At 39.4% G+C, this 16,745-nt stretch overlaps 1 protein-coding gene across 1 annotated transcript; it reads left to right on the top strand.

Annotated features, from left to right (window-relative positions):
* The first annotated feature begins 792 nt into the window (after window positions 1–792).
* Window positions 793–16,308, top strand: LOC137273560 (peroxiredoxin-6-like). Its single transcript, XM_067806301.1, has 6 exons — window positions 793–1,126; window positions 11,096–11,252; window positions 12,239–12,379; window positions 13,876–13,949; window positions 14,718–14,790; window positions 15,895–16,308. Exons 1-6 carry the CDS (start codon window positions 1,041–1,043, stop codon window positions 16,033–16,035), a joined length of 672 nt encoding a protein of 223 aa, XP_067662402.1. The 5' UTR covers window positions 793–1,040; the 3' UTR covers window positions 16,036–16,308.
* The last annotated feature ends 437 nt before the right edge of the window (window positions 16,309–16,745 follow it).

The raw sequence follows: 16,745 nt of genomic DNA, 5'->3' as shown, positions 1-16,745 counted from the left end.
ACCCACACCCTACTTTAACACGCTCCAAACTTTGCGGGACCGCACTTTGTTCACTCACATATCCCACTTCGTTAACCTACACCCCACTTTATTAACCTGCTCCCCACTTGTTAACCTGCACCCAAGTTCGTTTACATGCATCCCATTTTATTAACCCGCTTCCCACATCGTTCATCCCACCCCACTTAGTTAACCTTTTCTCCACTTTGTTATCCCATACTCATCTTCATTGACCCTTATCCCACTTCATTAACCCACTCACCCACTTCGTTCATGCCCATGCCACTTTGTTAACCCTTCCATGTTAACTCATCCTTCTTCATTAACCCGCACCCCTCTTTGTTAACCCGCTCTCCCAGTTTGTTCACCCACTTCTGAGATATGTGCCATTGTCAAGTGTTTCAAAGACTAATTAAATCAGTAGTTCGAAATAGTTTGTGTTCGCACTTGTCGTTTGGAAACTATGACCAATCTTCGAATATTTCAATCACATGTACATGTAATTGGAACATCGTACCCCTGTTGTTAGCTCTCATCCCATTGCGTTAACCCACACCCCTCTTAATTCGTTAACACACACCCATCTTCGTTCACCTGTACCTCCCTTCACCCGTACTTCTCTCACTCGCACCCTCAACTAATTGACCTGCTCTCAATTCCGTTTAACCGCACATCTCTGTTCACCTGCACCCCACTGTTAATTCAGCACCCCCTACACTGTCTACCTGCCCCTTTCACACCTGCCCCGCCCTGTCCTCATTTGCAATAATTCTCCGTCCACCTGTGACATGCGCGAATTCCAGTTATGGGCAGTATTCAACCTATGTTTGGAACTTGTCCAGCAGTACAATGATATTGAATTCAAATGACCACAGGGCGTCCACAAACACTTTCAAACGAGTACATCCTTTCGTAATCAGAGCAAGACGGACAGGTCATAATCTAAACTAGATCTCTTCTATCTAGGCGCATTGCGCACTTGCTACGAGACCAGACGACAACGCTCTTCTCAATCACACCGGTCGAACTGTCGTATCAAAATGGTGAACCTCGGAGATGTATTCCCCAATTTCCAAGTCGACTCTACCGCTGGCAGGATAGACTTCCACGAATGGTTGGGAAATAGGTAAGTTTGTTTCAAAACTGCAATCACGTTTGAAAACCCTAGAATGTTAACGCGGAGCACAGTAGCCGGCATTAAGGCAACTGCCAACGTGTGAACAAGCATGTAAGCGTGTCCCCACGTAACCCACGCTACCCTGGTGTTACTGCATCACTGTCATGATTAAGGTCATGTCGCGTCTTCCCCACCCTGCCTTAACTCACTTCTAAATCCTCCCACCCATACTGGTTCCAAGATGCCGGATATCGGGGTGTATTGGATGGGCAGGTAGAATGACCGGTCGGACATTATGGGGGTGGGGCGTTAGCCAGACAATGATTTGCAGTTTCAAATACGTTTCTTACTTATGTTCTTTAGATCTTATAAATAATAATGTTATAAACAAAATTAAGTAGGTTATGTTATCAGGTGAGAATTTAGACAAAAATCATGTAAACAGGTGTGTCACTGAACGTTCAGCATTTGTTTTCAGGTGAGTAATTTCCAACGATTTGCTTTGTTCAGAATGAAATGGTTATTTTTGCTACTGTTGTACATGAAGCAGAAAAAATAACTATAAATTTACATTTGAACCATTCATGTTAAATAATTTTTTATGACAGGTGGTGATATTAAAAAGTTATTCCATGCATGATAGCTCTTAAGAAGTGTATTTAAAACTATGTTCCACAATATTACCACATGCTATAGTCATAACATGCTGAAAGCAACACAGTGAGCTAACTAATCAAAGTCATAATATTTGTAAATTATTACTTGGCGTAAAGCTAGAGTTGGATATGACATACATTGAGTATTTTACCTTATAAACATCATGTGCTTTTCACAAATAGACACCAGTGGGAACCTTTTGAAGCACAAATAGGTGAATTTAGTTTTGGATTTCAAATGATGAACAATCATAGTTCAAACATTGAGAAAATTAAATTTTTCGATTACTGGTTTCACTTGTTTTTTATGAAACAATGTAATGTGCACAAAATGGACATTCATGTAATCATTTTCTCATCGTTCGGGTTATCTGTGAAGGTTGTCTAATGATTATGGAAGTAGGTCATGGCCGTGTTGAGGTGGGGCTCAGTGGAGCGGAGCTCTCCATTAGTCCACATTGTGTATGGCTTTAGCAGATATTAAGGGGTTTCTCATTAAAATATGTTTGTTTGAGTGATACAGTAGTGAACTGAAAATTTATGAAAATAAACACTTGTGTAAGAGAATTTTCTTGGTAAATGGCCCCACTGTGATAAGATAATAGTGACCTTCAAGTAAGACCGTCTAGTTGCATCTCAGCAGAGATGACCTCTGCGCCTCACGAACTCTAACAGATACGACCGACATTTAATCTAGAGCTATGTAAACTGTGATTTTATAGGTAGCGGGGAAATTTAAAGGGACACTTATTCACATCCTAAGGCCCTTGTGAGTTAAGGTTGAGTATACAGCTGTACTAACTGCCATTAGAAATTGAAACATTGCTTCACTGACAGACTTGTGTGAATCTGAAATTTGAGCATGCTTGGCATGTCCTGAAACAAATTTGCTGGGGTTGTCAATATATGAGCACTTAGTCCCTCTTAACTTAACACTTAATTAACACTTTGAGGTAGCAGATTTGCTATTCAAAATCATATTTTGCTACCTGAAAAAAATTCACAATGTGAAGAACATGCTACTTGGTATTGTTTTAGAGAAACTGCTCACGTTGATCAATTAGTTATCATTTTCAAAGGATAGACCTCCACTTCTGCACTTTCACTTGTGAACTTACCAACACTGGTATTTTACTTTCTCCCTAAATGGGTCTGTGAGGGAGGAATTAACAGCAATACAAAAGAATGCTGCCTGCAAAGGGATTTTGCTACATATTTTTAAACCAGGTAGCAAGTACTTGCTACTTACTAAAAAAAGTTAATTTTGAACACTGTGTGAGAAGAATACATTTGTTAAGTTGAACAATATGTGTAAGTCAAAATGACAAAAGAGGCAGTAGAGAATTTCTGAACACACTTGTAATGAACTGACAGATATAACAATTACTGGTAAGCTGATTGTGGGGGACCTAGGTACAATTTATTGTTTCTTACGTCTGTTGTAACAATAGTTAACTGTAAAGTATTTCTTTGGCAAATGATGAAAGTAAATTTGTAATAATCTGGGAGTCTGGAATTCCTCTTGGAGATGAATATATTTGTTTTCACTGCCTATTGAAGAATCAAATTCTGTGCATAGGGAAACCATATGAATTACGAGAAAACACAACACTCTTTTCTTAAGACAATCCAGGAAAATATTGTGTATGTGAGACCTGTTGAATATATTTAATTTATTTGTTTTCTGGGGAAAAACACATTTTATGGGGTTTTGTAAACAATATGTAAAAGACACAGTATGATTTGGCATTTTTTACTCTCAAGGATTCCAGAAAAACATCTTTCTTTCGCAGACCTCAGGCAGTCTAGACTTGCCCTTTGTGGTGTTCACTCATCACACTGAAAACTTGAGTTCAATAGTCTATATGGGTACAGTGTGTGAAGCCTATTTCTGGTGTCTCCTGCTGTGGTATTGCTGGAATATTGCTAAATGTGGCATAAAACTCATCTCACTCTCTCACATACTCCAATTTTGTATAAAAATGCATATGTCGATATCATTCCATAAATTATCCTGTAGTGCTACCATATTAGATTGGTAGTGTTTGTACATCTATGCAGTGTTCCAACATTTGTGTTGGTCCTGTGGTCCCAGGCTAGTAAAACTTCATCAGGACCACAAAATGAAAAGTTTGCATTGGTCCTGGTGGCCAGTGAATTTTGTATCAATAGTCGAGTAAATCTGTGAATGTTGTTTTGGAAGTACAGATAGAGCCACTAATTATTGTCCACTCACTGGTCCTGTGGCTTAGTGGGAAATTTTGAAAGGTTGTCCATGTCCATGTGCCATCAAATGATATGTTCCAACTTGATTCAGTTTCTCACCTTCAGTTGTTAGTCCTTTTCTGGTGTCCCTTGCTGTGATATTGCTGGAATATTGCTAAAAGTGGCATAAGACTAAACTAACTCTCTCACTCACTCTTCAAATTGTTGACTATACCTATTTTGGAGGTTGCTAGAAGTCAGTGAACTCTTAATGTGACTTGCAATATTTTCTTATTGTCCCACATAACAGAGGGCACTTAGGTCATAGACCTACTGTTTAGAAACTCAAAGATGAATGTTGTAGAGATTTCACTTCATGTCTGATTCCCGGGGAAAGTCATGTGTCATGGATACATCAATGGAGTCGAGAGAAGGAAGTAAACATGCTTTGCTGTTGTTTATTATTTACCGTGCATTTGGTAATATTCCGGCTACATGGCAATGGCCTATAAATAATGGAGTCTTGACATGACAGTCCAGTGGTCAACAGCATCAGCATTGGATGTATGCAATTGGGGTACAAGGTCAGGGGTTCAAAATTGTTTTTAAACGCCACTTGTCACGGGACAAGTGTTTTTGAGAAAGTAACTTGTCCTAATTTTCCATATGCCCTGATTTTTCTGACGTAATCATGATGAGGAAATTAGAATAGTCAACATGATATTTGATGTACTGGACTATTTATCAAAGATAACTCTATTTTATCACCATTGTTAATTTAATAGATACATTTTCAGCAGAATGAAATGAAATCACAAGTTTATTTGTAGTTTGAAACCATAAGATTTTTTACCCCTGAAGGTGGTAATAAAATGAGGCTTAATGTCACACTTATGAATTTTTCACTCATAAAACAACGTGCATGTGTGCGTATGTGTGGCTGCTTGTACTAGCCCAGACTTACCGGTAAGCTGGATTCATATTGCAAGCTCTCTGAGATATCATGCCTCAGTTAGCATGAATACCCCACTCAGACACATTATACTGACTCTGAGTTGACCAGCCCAGACCAGTACCTATTAATGATGAGCACCAGTGAGGGACAAACAAGTACCAGTGTTAACCAACCAACCCTTCTGTCATTTGTATAACCAGTCCAATCCAGGACCATGCTGACCCCTGGTTCAGTTGTCACCCATACTCTGCTCATGAATTTGGGATGAATAGAAACAGGCCATTAGAACACAGCAGAAATGTGACTGTGATAGTTCCATGTTTATCTGTGACACAGATTACTCCAGTTTATGTGATTGTATATGAGCATATGACCTTTTACAGACACTCATGATATTTCAGGTGTAGGTCTGGTCACAGGTTTGTCGCTGCTCACGATTCTATATTGCCAACAGTGACAATTATAATGAATTTGTGAATGGATTCAGCTGGATTCAATATAGGGATCAGGCCTTAATGAGAAAATATTATTAAGGTGGTTCCATTATACTTTTTTATGCTGCATTGGTCAGGATACCATCATGATAATCTGTTGTCACTTCAGTACATTCATAGACATCCTGTAATGAGGAAAACACTATTATTGATTGATTATAAACTGATATGTTCATTGAACATATGAGGAAATATTACTATTGAGCTGCACTTTATTTTGAGGGGTGATGGGGTAGCCTAGTGGTTAAAGTGTTTGCTTGTCATGCCAAAGGCCAGGGTAATATAGAGACCCTGTATGGGTACACTGTGTGAAGCCCATCTTTGGTGTTGCCCAACTGTGATACTGCTGGAATATTGCTAAAATTGGCATACAACCCACTCACTCACTATTTATCTTGAGTGACCAAATTTAATTGGTAAGCAAACATTCCCTGAACTGAAGATTATTCAAGTGTTGTTAGGGACAAGTGAATTCTAACCATGTAAGTAGCAATTCTGTGGACCCATGAAGTTCTGGATTAGAACTGATCTTCAGTAACCCATGCTTGTCGTAAGAGGCAACTAACAGGATCGGATGTCAGACTCTCTGACTTAATTGACACATCTTGTTCCAATTATGTAGATCGATGCTCAGGATGTTGATTGACTCGATTATTTACAGACTGCCACCATATAGCTAGAATATTGTTGAGTGTAGCATTAAGTGTGAGATGGTGTGACAGATACTGTGAGAGAATGAGAGAGAAAGAGAGAAATAGTGTGTGAAAGAGAAAGTGTATGTGAGAGAGATAATGTGAAACAAAGATCCTTCATGTCTCGCTCATGTCTACCTGTAAGCAACACCTTGCACTGACATCAGTGGAACCAGCATGACACAGCAGGAAATATACACCTCCAATGTTCCTGGCTGAACAATTGTTATAACAGCCAACAACGTTAACCCCCTTGATCCCGAGTTTTCTTTCAGATGCAAATTTTCATAAGGTTTCAAAAGTGAACATTGTGCGAGAATTGCGCTCTTGTGGTCCTGGATCTGCATACGGCTATAAAACTATACAGAAATGTAGAATGTTAAATTTCCTAATATATTTGTGACTACCTCAGTGGTTTGAGAAATAGACTCTGCTAAATGTTGATCAAGATTTTGTTACGTACTAAAAACTATTGATTTCTCCGCTTTTGACTGTGCACCGATACAAGGACTGTGCTACTATTTTTTCAATTTGTGTGAGTGAAGAAAATACAGCCTGATGTCTGAATGACATAAGTGTGTATAAAATGAATTCACATACTAATACATAATGTAATATGCTCAACATTAAAAATGACCCACAATAAATGTCAAAAATGAATTTTCTTCCATGACAACAAACGCCAAAAGGGAGATCATACATGTGTATAGATAAGGTGGCATAACTCTGCTGTGCTTATATTATAGGGAGATCCCAGGGTAGAATAGGCCTTCAGCAACCCATGCTTGCCATAAAAGGCTTGTCGTAAGAGGCGACTAACGGGATCGGGTAGTCAGGCTCGCCGACTTGGTTGACACGTCATCGGTTCCCAATTGCGTAGATCAATGCTCATGTTATTGATCACTGGATTGTCTGGTCCAGAATTGATTATTTACAGACCGCCGCCATACAGCTGGAATATTGCTGAATGCGGCATAAAACTAAACTCGCTCACTCACTCACTTATCAATAGGTCATGGATACGGACACTTATTCTTCTTATGTATTGTATATTTCTTACATATTTTTCTACATGTTTTGTTCACAGTGAACCAAACTATTCCAATACAAAGTTTCCCAATGTGAGCGGACACCTTTTGGTCAATGTACTCCATGAGAAAGCATGTAATAGCAGTTTGTATGGTTCCCATATTCTCCTGTTTGTGTAGATGTATTTTGACTAATTTTGCATCATTATTAAGGGAATAACAGCCACATCTTCAAAGGAAATGGAATTACTGAAAGTTATGCAACATTTTATTTGACATCATGGCATGTTTTGTGCATTTTTTGACATCGGGAAAAGGCAACATTGGATTACTGATTGGTTTATATCTCACCTAATTTCCATTAATTGTTTAAAAGGTCCGGTTTCTATGTAAAAATTCAACACTCTTTTAACAAAACATAAAATAAATGATTTAACCATTGAACATGTTGACATAGTGTCCTGAATATATCAACAATAAGACAAATAACAACTTCTAAATGCTGCTAAAAGACATCATAACAATAAGACTAGGTATCTTACTGTGAGCAACATACGCACCTGTTGGGCATCAATTTAGCGTAAATGAAAAATTTTGTTTCACAGCACCTGAATATTAATTAAGGATATAAATATTCCATGTTTATGATTATGTAACTATTTGTCTTCATAAGTATACAGAGAAAGGTGCAAAAAGATCGCTTTTTTTGTATGGGGCTATTGTAATATGAATGTATGGTTTGTCAGAATTAAGACTTGCCCAGAGCCCTTATTCTCAAAATGTTCGTAGCCCTCTGAATTCATAACTTTGATTGTTGTCAGTGTGTTAAGAATGAGCTTAAGAAGTTGATAGGGCTATGAACGTTTTGAGAATAGCTAGCCAGATCAGCTATTCTCGAAATGTTCGTAGCCCTACAAACTTCTTAATCCCATTCTTAACACATTGGCTACAATCAAGGTAAAAAAGAATTCTTAAAGTTACGGATGTTTCGTGAATAATGGCCCTGGCTTATACATTTTTATACAATTTTCATTTATATGTAAATATTGTTTGAGTTTGATAACCTGTCATCACAATATATTTTAATCAGATTTGAATTGATATTGCAATGATAATGAACCATAAAATGTTTCTGACAACCGCACATCTGGCCAAGCAATATTGATAGTTGTTTGGTCTATATCTGAACAATGGGCAAAATATATGTCATAATAGTTAAAGTGTAATAGAAATGATAGGACAATTGTATTTACTCTTTTTCAACCGACCTTCAGATCAGAGAAATTGCCTAGTAATATGTGCAACAATGATCGCGCATGATATTACACTACGCCTGACTGATTTTTTATTAAATGGCGGCTTCTCTGACAGAGTACAGAAGGTTTTGTGATGCCTCTTCCCTTGATTCAGTTATCTTTTGTACATAAATACAAGATGTAAGTAATCAGAATGATTCTGACTACCTGTGTATTGTTGTATATTTTTATCTTTTTCATTGTAAGTAAGAGAAGAAGCCAGAAAAGCTGATAATTACCGTTGTCATTCTGTGTCATTTTGCATCTGACATGGCGTCACGCCACACGGAAAGTTTGACAATTCCTTTTTAATTATCGAATCATTGCATTGTGTCTGTTCTTAATTTCCTATATTTTGCTATGATACTCTATAATGGCGTAAAGTGCACTTCTGCATTTATGCATGTGTATTTTCAAAAACATCCCAACCAATTCTGGGCTCATCGGCAATTTTTTAGGCTTATCTTTAGTGGTTTCATGATAAACCAATATAAGTGCCCATGTTATTTTTGAAATTCAACACATCCAGTAATTATCCAGTTTTCACATTTCAAAACTTGCAGCAAAAACCGCTGTGATTCCCGATTTTGTATTGTGTCAGAAATGGCAACATTTACGATGAAGCCTATTTTGAAAGGTAATTTTAAGTACTCTAGCTTTGTCTTAAAGATGATGGTAGATGGTATCAAGAAACAGGAAATTCCCTGCAGAATTCAAAACTGTGAGGTATATTTGTGTGCATGATATATCTAAAATTTTATTGAACTTGAAAGTGAGGGTTTAAAATGAAGGACATGACTGTATGTCCCTGTGACATTCAGGGGGTTAACCTGACCTCAACTGTCTTCTTACCAAAGTCAAATTCAGTGGGAATTGCTCTGGGGAACCTGAGACCACGTACGTACGCTTGAATAGATCTTCCACATGTATGTATAGGTCACAGTCTTTCACTTAGTAATGGTACTGAACCACATGAGGGAGATTTGCTTGGTTGATTTTGTTATCTAAACATGGCCTTGTTAGTATTTTTCGAGGATGAAAGCTGGCAATTTTCTGATGTGTACCGCTACAGATTGGAGTGTATCAAGGTGTTAGCAAGTGTTTTGTCCAACTCCAAAAGTGGAAAGATGTAATTACTTCATAGAAATTACTTTAGATGTATTTTTGTTTGTTCATCTGTCTCAGTAATGTTTTATCAGAATGGATACAGGAGATTTAGATAAATGATTGGCGGTGCTAAAAGCTGAAATTTTAGTCGTCGTTTGTTTACCAGTACAGTCACATTTGCCCGAGAATACGATGGCAATCAGTAAATAATCAAGCCTGAATCAGCCAATCCAGTAATCAGCATCAATTTATGCAGATGGGATACAATCACATGCATCAGCTAAGTCAGTGAACTTGAGAACACATTTGCCGCCTGAACTGGATCGGTGGTCAGACTCGCTGATTTGGTTGACAGACATGTCATTATACCCCTGAGTTGCATATATCAATGATCCTGCTGTTGATCTCTGGATTGTCTGGTGCAGATTCAATGTTTTTTCTGACCGCTGCCATATAGCTGGAATATTGTTGAGTGTGGGGAAAAAACTAAACTCACTCACATTCATTAGTCGCTTTTCACAGTAAGCATCATGGTTGCTGAAGATATGATTCTTCACGGTTCAGTTGAGGTGTCCTTCCCCCCACCTCCCCAGTAATACCATTTTAACATGCACTGTTATTTATGTTATTTAGCTTTTTTTTTGAGGACAGTCTTTTTTGTGATTTCTGATTAATTGTCAGCTTTGGTGAAACCAAATAGATGTTGTGCAAGATGCAGTATGATCAGTTGTTTCTGAACAGCTCTGAACACATACTGACCTGTGAAGGGCCGAGGTAGAATAGGCTTTCAGCAGTCCATGCTTGCCATAAAAGGCGACTGTGCTTATTGTAACAGGCGACTAACAGGATCAGGTGGTCAGGCTCGCTGACTTGGTCGACACATGTCACCGGTTCCCAATTGTGGAGATGGATGCTAATGTTGTTGATCACTGGGTTGTCTGGTCCAGACTCGATTATTTACAGACCACCACTATGTAGCTGGAATATTGCTGAGTGCGGCGTAAAACTAAACTCACTCACTCACTCATGAACACATCCCACCTGGTAACAATATTTGAGATGATTCAGACGAGTCAGTTCTCAAGACTAAACATCCATCCATGAGTCAGCATATTTATCACAATATTGTAGTTCTGCATGACTGTATGGGTTTTGTGTGCTCTCTCATGAGTGAAGCTGAGATTCTTTCTCCTCACTGAGGAGGTTTTGTGCAAGAGCCGTGACTTGGTATGTGTGACATACAGTATCGTCTTTATTTCGTGACCCAGTGACCTTGGTGGTGACAAAGTCATTTGCTTTTGTATAGAATTAGACTGATGTCTTGTGTCTGTAAAAAAATGCACAGTTAGTAAATTATATTATCATCATGACCAACACATGGTTCGATTCTCCATATGGGTACAATGTGTGAAGCCCATTTCTGGAGTCCCTTGCTTTGATACTGCTAATAATTAGGGGTCCTTGCAACCCCCGTGTTTGTGTGTTGAGATAAAACCCAGTTTTTGTATCCTGTTTCTCAGGATATGTGTTGTTTTGTGTTCTTCAGCTGGGCCATCCTGTTCTCCCATCCTGCGGACTACACTCCTGTGTGCACCACCGAGCTTGGCCGAGTTGTACAGCTTGTTCCAGAGTTTCAAAAGCGAGGTGTTAAGTTGATTGCACTCTCCTGTGATGATGTTGAAAGCCACAAAGGATGGTCAAAGGTAAGATAGCAACACTTCAGCGACACTGAAAAGCCACAGTTCAACACTGTATCATCCTTTAGACTGAAGCTGCAGGTTAGAATTGGTCATCACCAACCCATACTTGTTGTAAGAGGCAACTAATGGGATTGGGTGGTCAGGTTTGCTGACTTGGTTGACACATGTCATTTTATCCCAACAGATTGATATTCATTCTGTTGATCACTTAACTGTCTGGTCCAGGCTTAATTATTTAAAGACCGCTGTCATAAGGCTGCAATACTGCTGCATGCAGTGTTTAACAAGTATAATCCTTAGTTTAAAATTGTACAATGTATTCTGTATGATTGTGATGTGTATTAATAGATTGTAGAGCATATTGTTGAATAGTTGGGTTGTAACAATGCATCAGACTATTGATGGATTGCAGTCTCTGAAGCAAATTATTTGTCAATGGTAGAAATGGAAAACTAATGTGTGACCATCAATAGTTCAGTAATTAACTTCTACTGATAAACAGAAAATACAGCATCAAAATATAGGAAATACCAGATTTGTTCACTTTGATTTAGAATTATTGTCCCCTGTAGCGTCTTAAACAAACTTGATCTGGGATTCAAGTTTCTTGTTTCTTATTGAAAGAGACTGAAACTGCTCAGCTTTTTTTGTTTCATACAAACCATACATTCATTTGTGTAGTGACAATGAGACAATTCAAGGGGACGAAAACTATTGCAGTGTTACTAAAAACTATTCCAGACTTGAATATTGATCTTCAGTAACACATGCTGGTCATAAGAGACAACCAATAGGATTGGGTAGTCAGGTTCTCTGACTTAGATGCCACATGTCATGTGCTCCCAATGATGCTGTTGCTGTTGATCACTGAATTGTCTGGCCCAGACTTGATTGTGTACAGACTGCTGATGTCTAGATGGAATATTGCTGAGTGCCGCATAAACTAAACTCGCTCACTTACTCATGATGTCATGGCTTTTCCTCCCAAGGATGTGCTTGCCTACGTGAAAGAGACAAAGGATTTCCCCTACCCTATCATCTCAGACAAGGACCGATCTCTTGCAGTCAAGTTGGGTATGGTGGACCCTGACGAGAAAGATTCTGCTGGGATGCCCCTTACCTGCAGAGCAGTGAGTAGCTACATCAGGAATTGGGAGGGGAGTATTCATTTATCTCCCATTGCACGATACAATATCATTATGTATCAGTGTATCTTTCTGTCTATTGAGATCTACAATATCTTTCTACATTGGGCTCTCTACCATCCACCTACCTTGGCTGTCTACAATATCCATCTACCTGGGCTTTCTCTAGTGTCCATCTGCCTGGGGTTCTACAGTATCCATCTACCTGGGGTTCTACAGTATCCATCTACCTGGGGTTCTACAGTATCCATCTACCTGGGGTTCTACAGTATCCATCTACCTGGGGTTCTACAGTATCCATCTACCTGGGGTTCTACAGTATCCATATACCTGGGGTTCTACAGTATCCATATACCTGGGGGCTGAACAGTATCCATCTACCTGGGGTTCTACAGTATTCATCAAACTGGGGTATCTAGAGTATCGATATACCTGATGGCTCAACAGTATCCATTTACCTGGGGGCTCAACTGTATCTATCAATGCGGGTGTCTATAGTATCCCTCTGCCAGGGGGTTCTCTAGTATCCATCTACCTGGTGGATCTCCAGTATCCATCCACATGGGGCATATCTATAGTATCCATCTACCTGGGGGCACTACAGTATCCATCCACCTGGGGGATCTACGGTATCCATCTACCCAGGGCTCTACAGTATCCATCCACTTGGGGTATCTACAGGATCCATCTACCTAGGGGTCTACAGTGTCCATCAATCTGGGGGCTGTACAGTATCCATCTACACAGGGGTCTACAGTATATATCTACCCAGGGATCTACAGTATCCATTTACCCAGGGGTCTACAGGATCCATCTACCTAGGGGTCTACAGGATCCATCTTCCCAGGGGTCTACAGTATCCATCCACCTGGTGTATCTACAATATCCATCCACCCAGGGGTCTACAGTATCCATCCACTTGGGTTATCTACAGTATTCATCTATCCAGGGTCTGCAGTATCCATCTACCCAGGGGTCTTCCGTATCCATCCACCTGGGGTATCTACAGTATCCATCTACACAGGGGTCTACAGTATATATCTACCCAGGGATCTACAGTATCCATCTACCCAGGGGTCTACAGGATCCATCTACCTAGGGGTCTACAGTATCCATCTACCCAGGGGTCTACAGTATCCATCCACCTGGGGTATCTACAGTATCCATCTACCTGAGGACTCTACAGTATCCACCTACAAGCATCTGGTACATACTGAACTTAACTGTGACTATGCTTGTCGTAAGAGGCGACTAACGGGATCGGGTGGTAAGCCTTGCTGACTTGGTTGACACATGTCATCGGTTCCCCAAGTGCGCAGATTGTTGCTCATGTTGTTGGTCACTGGATTGTCTGGTCCAGACTGGATTATTTACAGACCGCCGCAATATAGCTGGAATCTTGCTGAGTGCGGCGTAAAACTAAACTCACTCACTCACTCACTCACTGAACTTAACTTATTATGATTAAACTTGTTTCTCAGGTTTTTATTATTGGACCAGACAAGAAACTGAAGCTGTCATTCCTCTACCCTGCTACAACTGGCAGGAACTTCAAGTGAGTTGTCTATTTTGGTATTCTTCTTTAAGGTTGTCTGTATGGCTGGAATATATCAACTAATGTTGATCCAAAGGGGGGAAGTCAAACAGGGACGTCAGTCATTTTGACTTGTATTTTCAAGCAATTAAGTCAAAACCAATCTGTAAACTTAAAACCAGATCCTACTAGTGTCATAGAATCTCTCTCCTAGCTCTTTATAATCTCATTGTCATCTTGTCAGCTATAGAGAGGCTCAGAGGGCTGTATTACTTTATTTCAGGGCACTTTGCAAGGATCTGCTAATCATGGATTCTAATCCCACATTGACTACAGTTATGATCCAAGCTTTGATACGTCCTGTGCATTAGATTTCAGTAAATTGGTAAATGCCTATAACTCTCTGATGGTGTAAATTGTGTGATGTTTGTCCTTTTTTCTGGTTGCAGTTAGGATATGATGTTTGTTCTAGTTGCACTTATTGTACGTTATTGACCCGTGAAGGTCCCGGGGTAGAATAGGCCTTCAGCAACCCATGCTTGCCATAGAAGGCGACTCAGCTTGTCGTAAGAGGCGACTAACGGGATCGGGTGGTCAGGCTCGCTGACTTGGTTGACACATGTCATCGGTTCCCAATTGCGCAGATCGATGCTCATGTTGTTGATCACTGGATTGTCTGGTCCAGACTCGATTATTTACAGACCTCCGCCATATAGCTGGAATATTGCTGAGTACGGCGTAAAACTCAACTCACTCACTCCCTATTGTACGTTATTGTTCTAATTTCAGTGAAATCCTGAGAGTGATTGATTCTCTCCAGCTGACAGCCACAAAGAAAGTTGCCACCCCGGTCGACTGGAAAGTAAGACAACTTCTCTGAACTTCATGAAACTTTGACTTCTTCATAACAAATTTCCTGGAATCTCTTGTCCTGGTGTCCTAACCGTATGCATTATTAAATGTTCTTTGCCTAAAGATAGGAATCATGGTCAGGGGTATTAGTGAGACCTGCTCACATTTTTATCTCCCCGGCATGTGCCTTCTGCTATTTACAAAGTTTTGGCAGTTTCAGTTCTCCTGGTTTCCATGGAAACAATTCAGACTAGTAGTCTCAAAATGGATGGATGGGCTTCGTTTCCAGAGCACAACTCGAAAAGCAATTCATATCTTTCAACACATCTTGGTAGATATATGAGACAGACCAAAGTGGTGCCTTTTGCTGTTTACAGATATTTGGCATTTATATTTTTCATGATTTCCATGGATACAATTCAAACTTAGTGTAAAAAAACATTCAGTAACTGTCAGATGATTTGTCCTTATAAATATGTGTGTGCCGGGGGGGGATATTCTGATGACTCTTGTTTAGGATTAGGTGAAGTAGTGGTTAAAAGCATTAGTCATCACGCCAAAGACCTAGGTTTGATTCCCCACATGATAAGAATGTGTGAGCCAATTACTGGTGTCTCCACGATTTTGCTAAAATATTGTTAAAAGTGGCGTCAATCTAAATTCACTCTTATGAGAGTGAATTTAGATTTATTTAGTATGTTATTTATTATTATTTGTTATTGTTTATTATTTGTTATTTATTTATTTATTTATTTATTGAGTATGTTATTGAATCTTATGAAGTTGCCCATTAATGATGCATTAACCATATTTAATTATGTTACCAGCCCATGAATATCCGGGTTAGAATTGATCTTCAGTAACCCATGCTTATCATCAAAGGCAACTGACGAGATCGGGTGGTCAGACTCGCTGACTTGGTCGACACATCATTGTATCATAATTGAATAGACCAGTACTCATGCCATTCATCTCTGGATTGTCTGGTCCAGACTAGATTATTTACAGACCGTCGTCAAATCACTGGAATATTGATGAATGCAGTGTTTAACAACAACCAAACCAAGCAAAATAATTGAGCAGCCATGTCATGCTCCCTTGCTGTTTGTTGCAGGCTGGAGATAAATGTATGGTTGTTCCATCCCTTTCCAATGATGAGGCTAAGAAAATGTTTCCCGACATGACAGTAGTAGAACTTCCTTCCGGGAAGCAGTACGTCCGCATGACGCCAGTGGACAGTCAAGTGAGGATGTAAATACTCTGAAAATGGTTTCTTTTTACATTTTTTTTACATGGTTTCCTATGTAACAGCCAACTGACATTCAGACTGCAGTACAAGCATGCTTGTATGAAATTGTTATTTGTTAAGATTTGCTGTTATATGTAAACAGAATGGTATATTTTTTAACAGATGCTTGAGATGTAACTTTCTAGGAAGTGCCTTTCAGATTGTATTTAAAGCTTTGCAAAGGTAATTGTTTCAGATGCTATTTTTCTTTGTTTACATAATAAAGACATCATTCCTGTTTGCATATTTGTCATGATATTACAAAGGACCCATGAAGGTCTGGAGTAGAATAGGCCTTCAGCAACCCATGCTTGCCTTAAAAGGTGACTATGCTTGGCATAAGAGGCGACTGAAGGGAGCAGGTGGTCAGACTCGCTGACTTGTTTGGCACATGTCATCAGTACCCATTTGCACAGATCTATGCTCCTGCTGTTGATCACTGGATTGTCTGGTCCAGACTCAATTATATACAGCTATTTATTTATAGCTGGAATATTGTTGAGTGTGGCGTAAAGCTAAACTCGCTCACTCACTGATAACATAAACTGGGCCGGAGTTGTCCCCCTTGTAGGCTTGCAACAATACCCAGACCTAGATTCTATTTGATTTTCGAGATTGGACTGTTATTGGATTATTTTCAGTTCGATTCTTCGTACATGTGAAAACATGAGATTTCA

The sequence above is a fragment of the Haliotis asinina genome, chromosome 2, assembly GCF_037392515.1.
Source record: "Haliotis asinina isolate JCU_RB_2024 chromosome 2, JCU_Hal_asi_v2, whole genome shotgun sequence".
NCBI lineage: Eukaryota > Metazoa > Mollusca > Gastropoda > Lepetellida > Haliotidae > Haliotis > Haliotis asinina.
The sequence above is the reverse complement of the archived record's forward strand: the minus strand, read 5'-3'. Positions and strand labels throughout refer to the sequence as shown.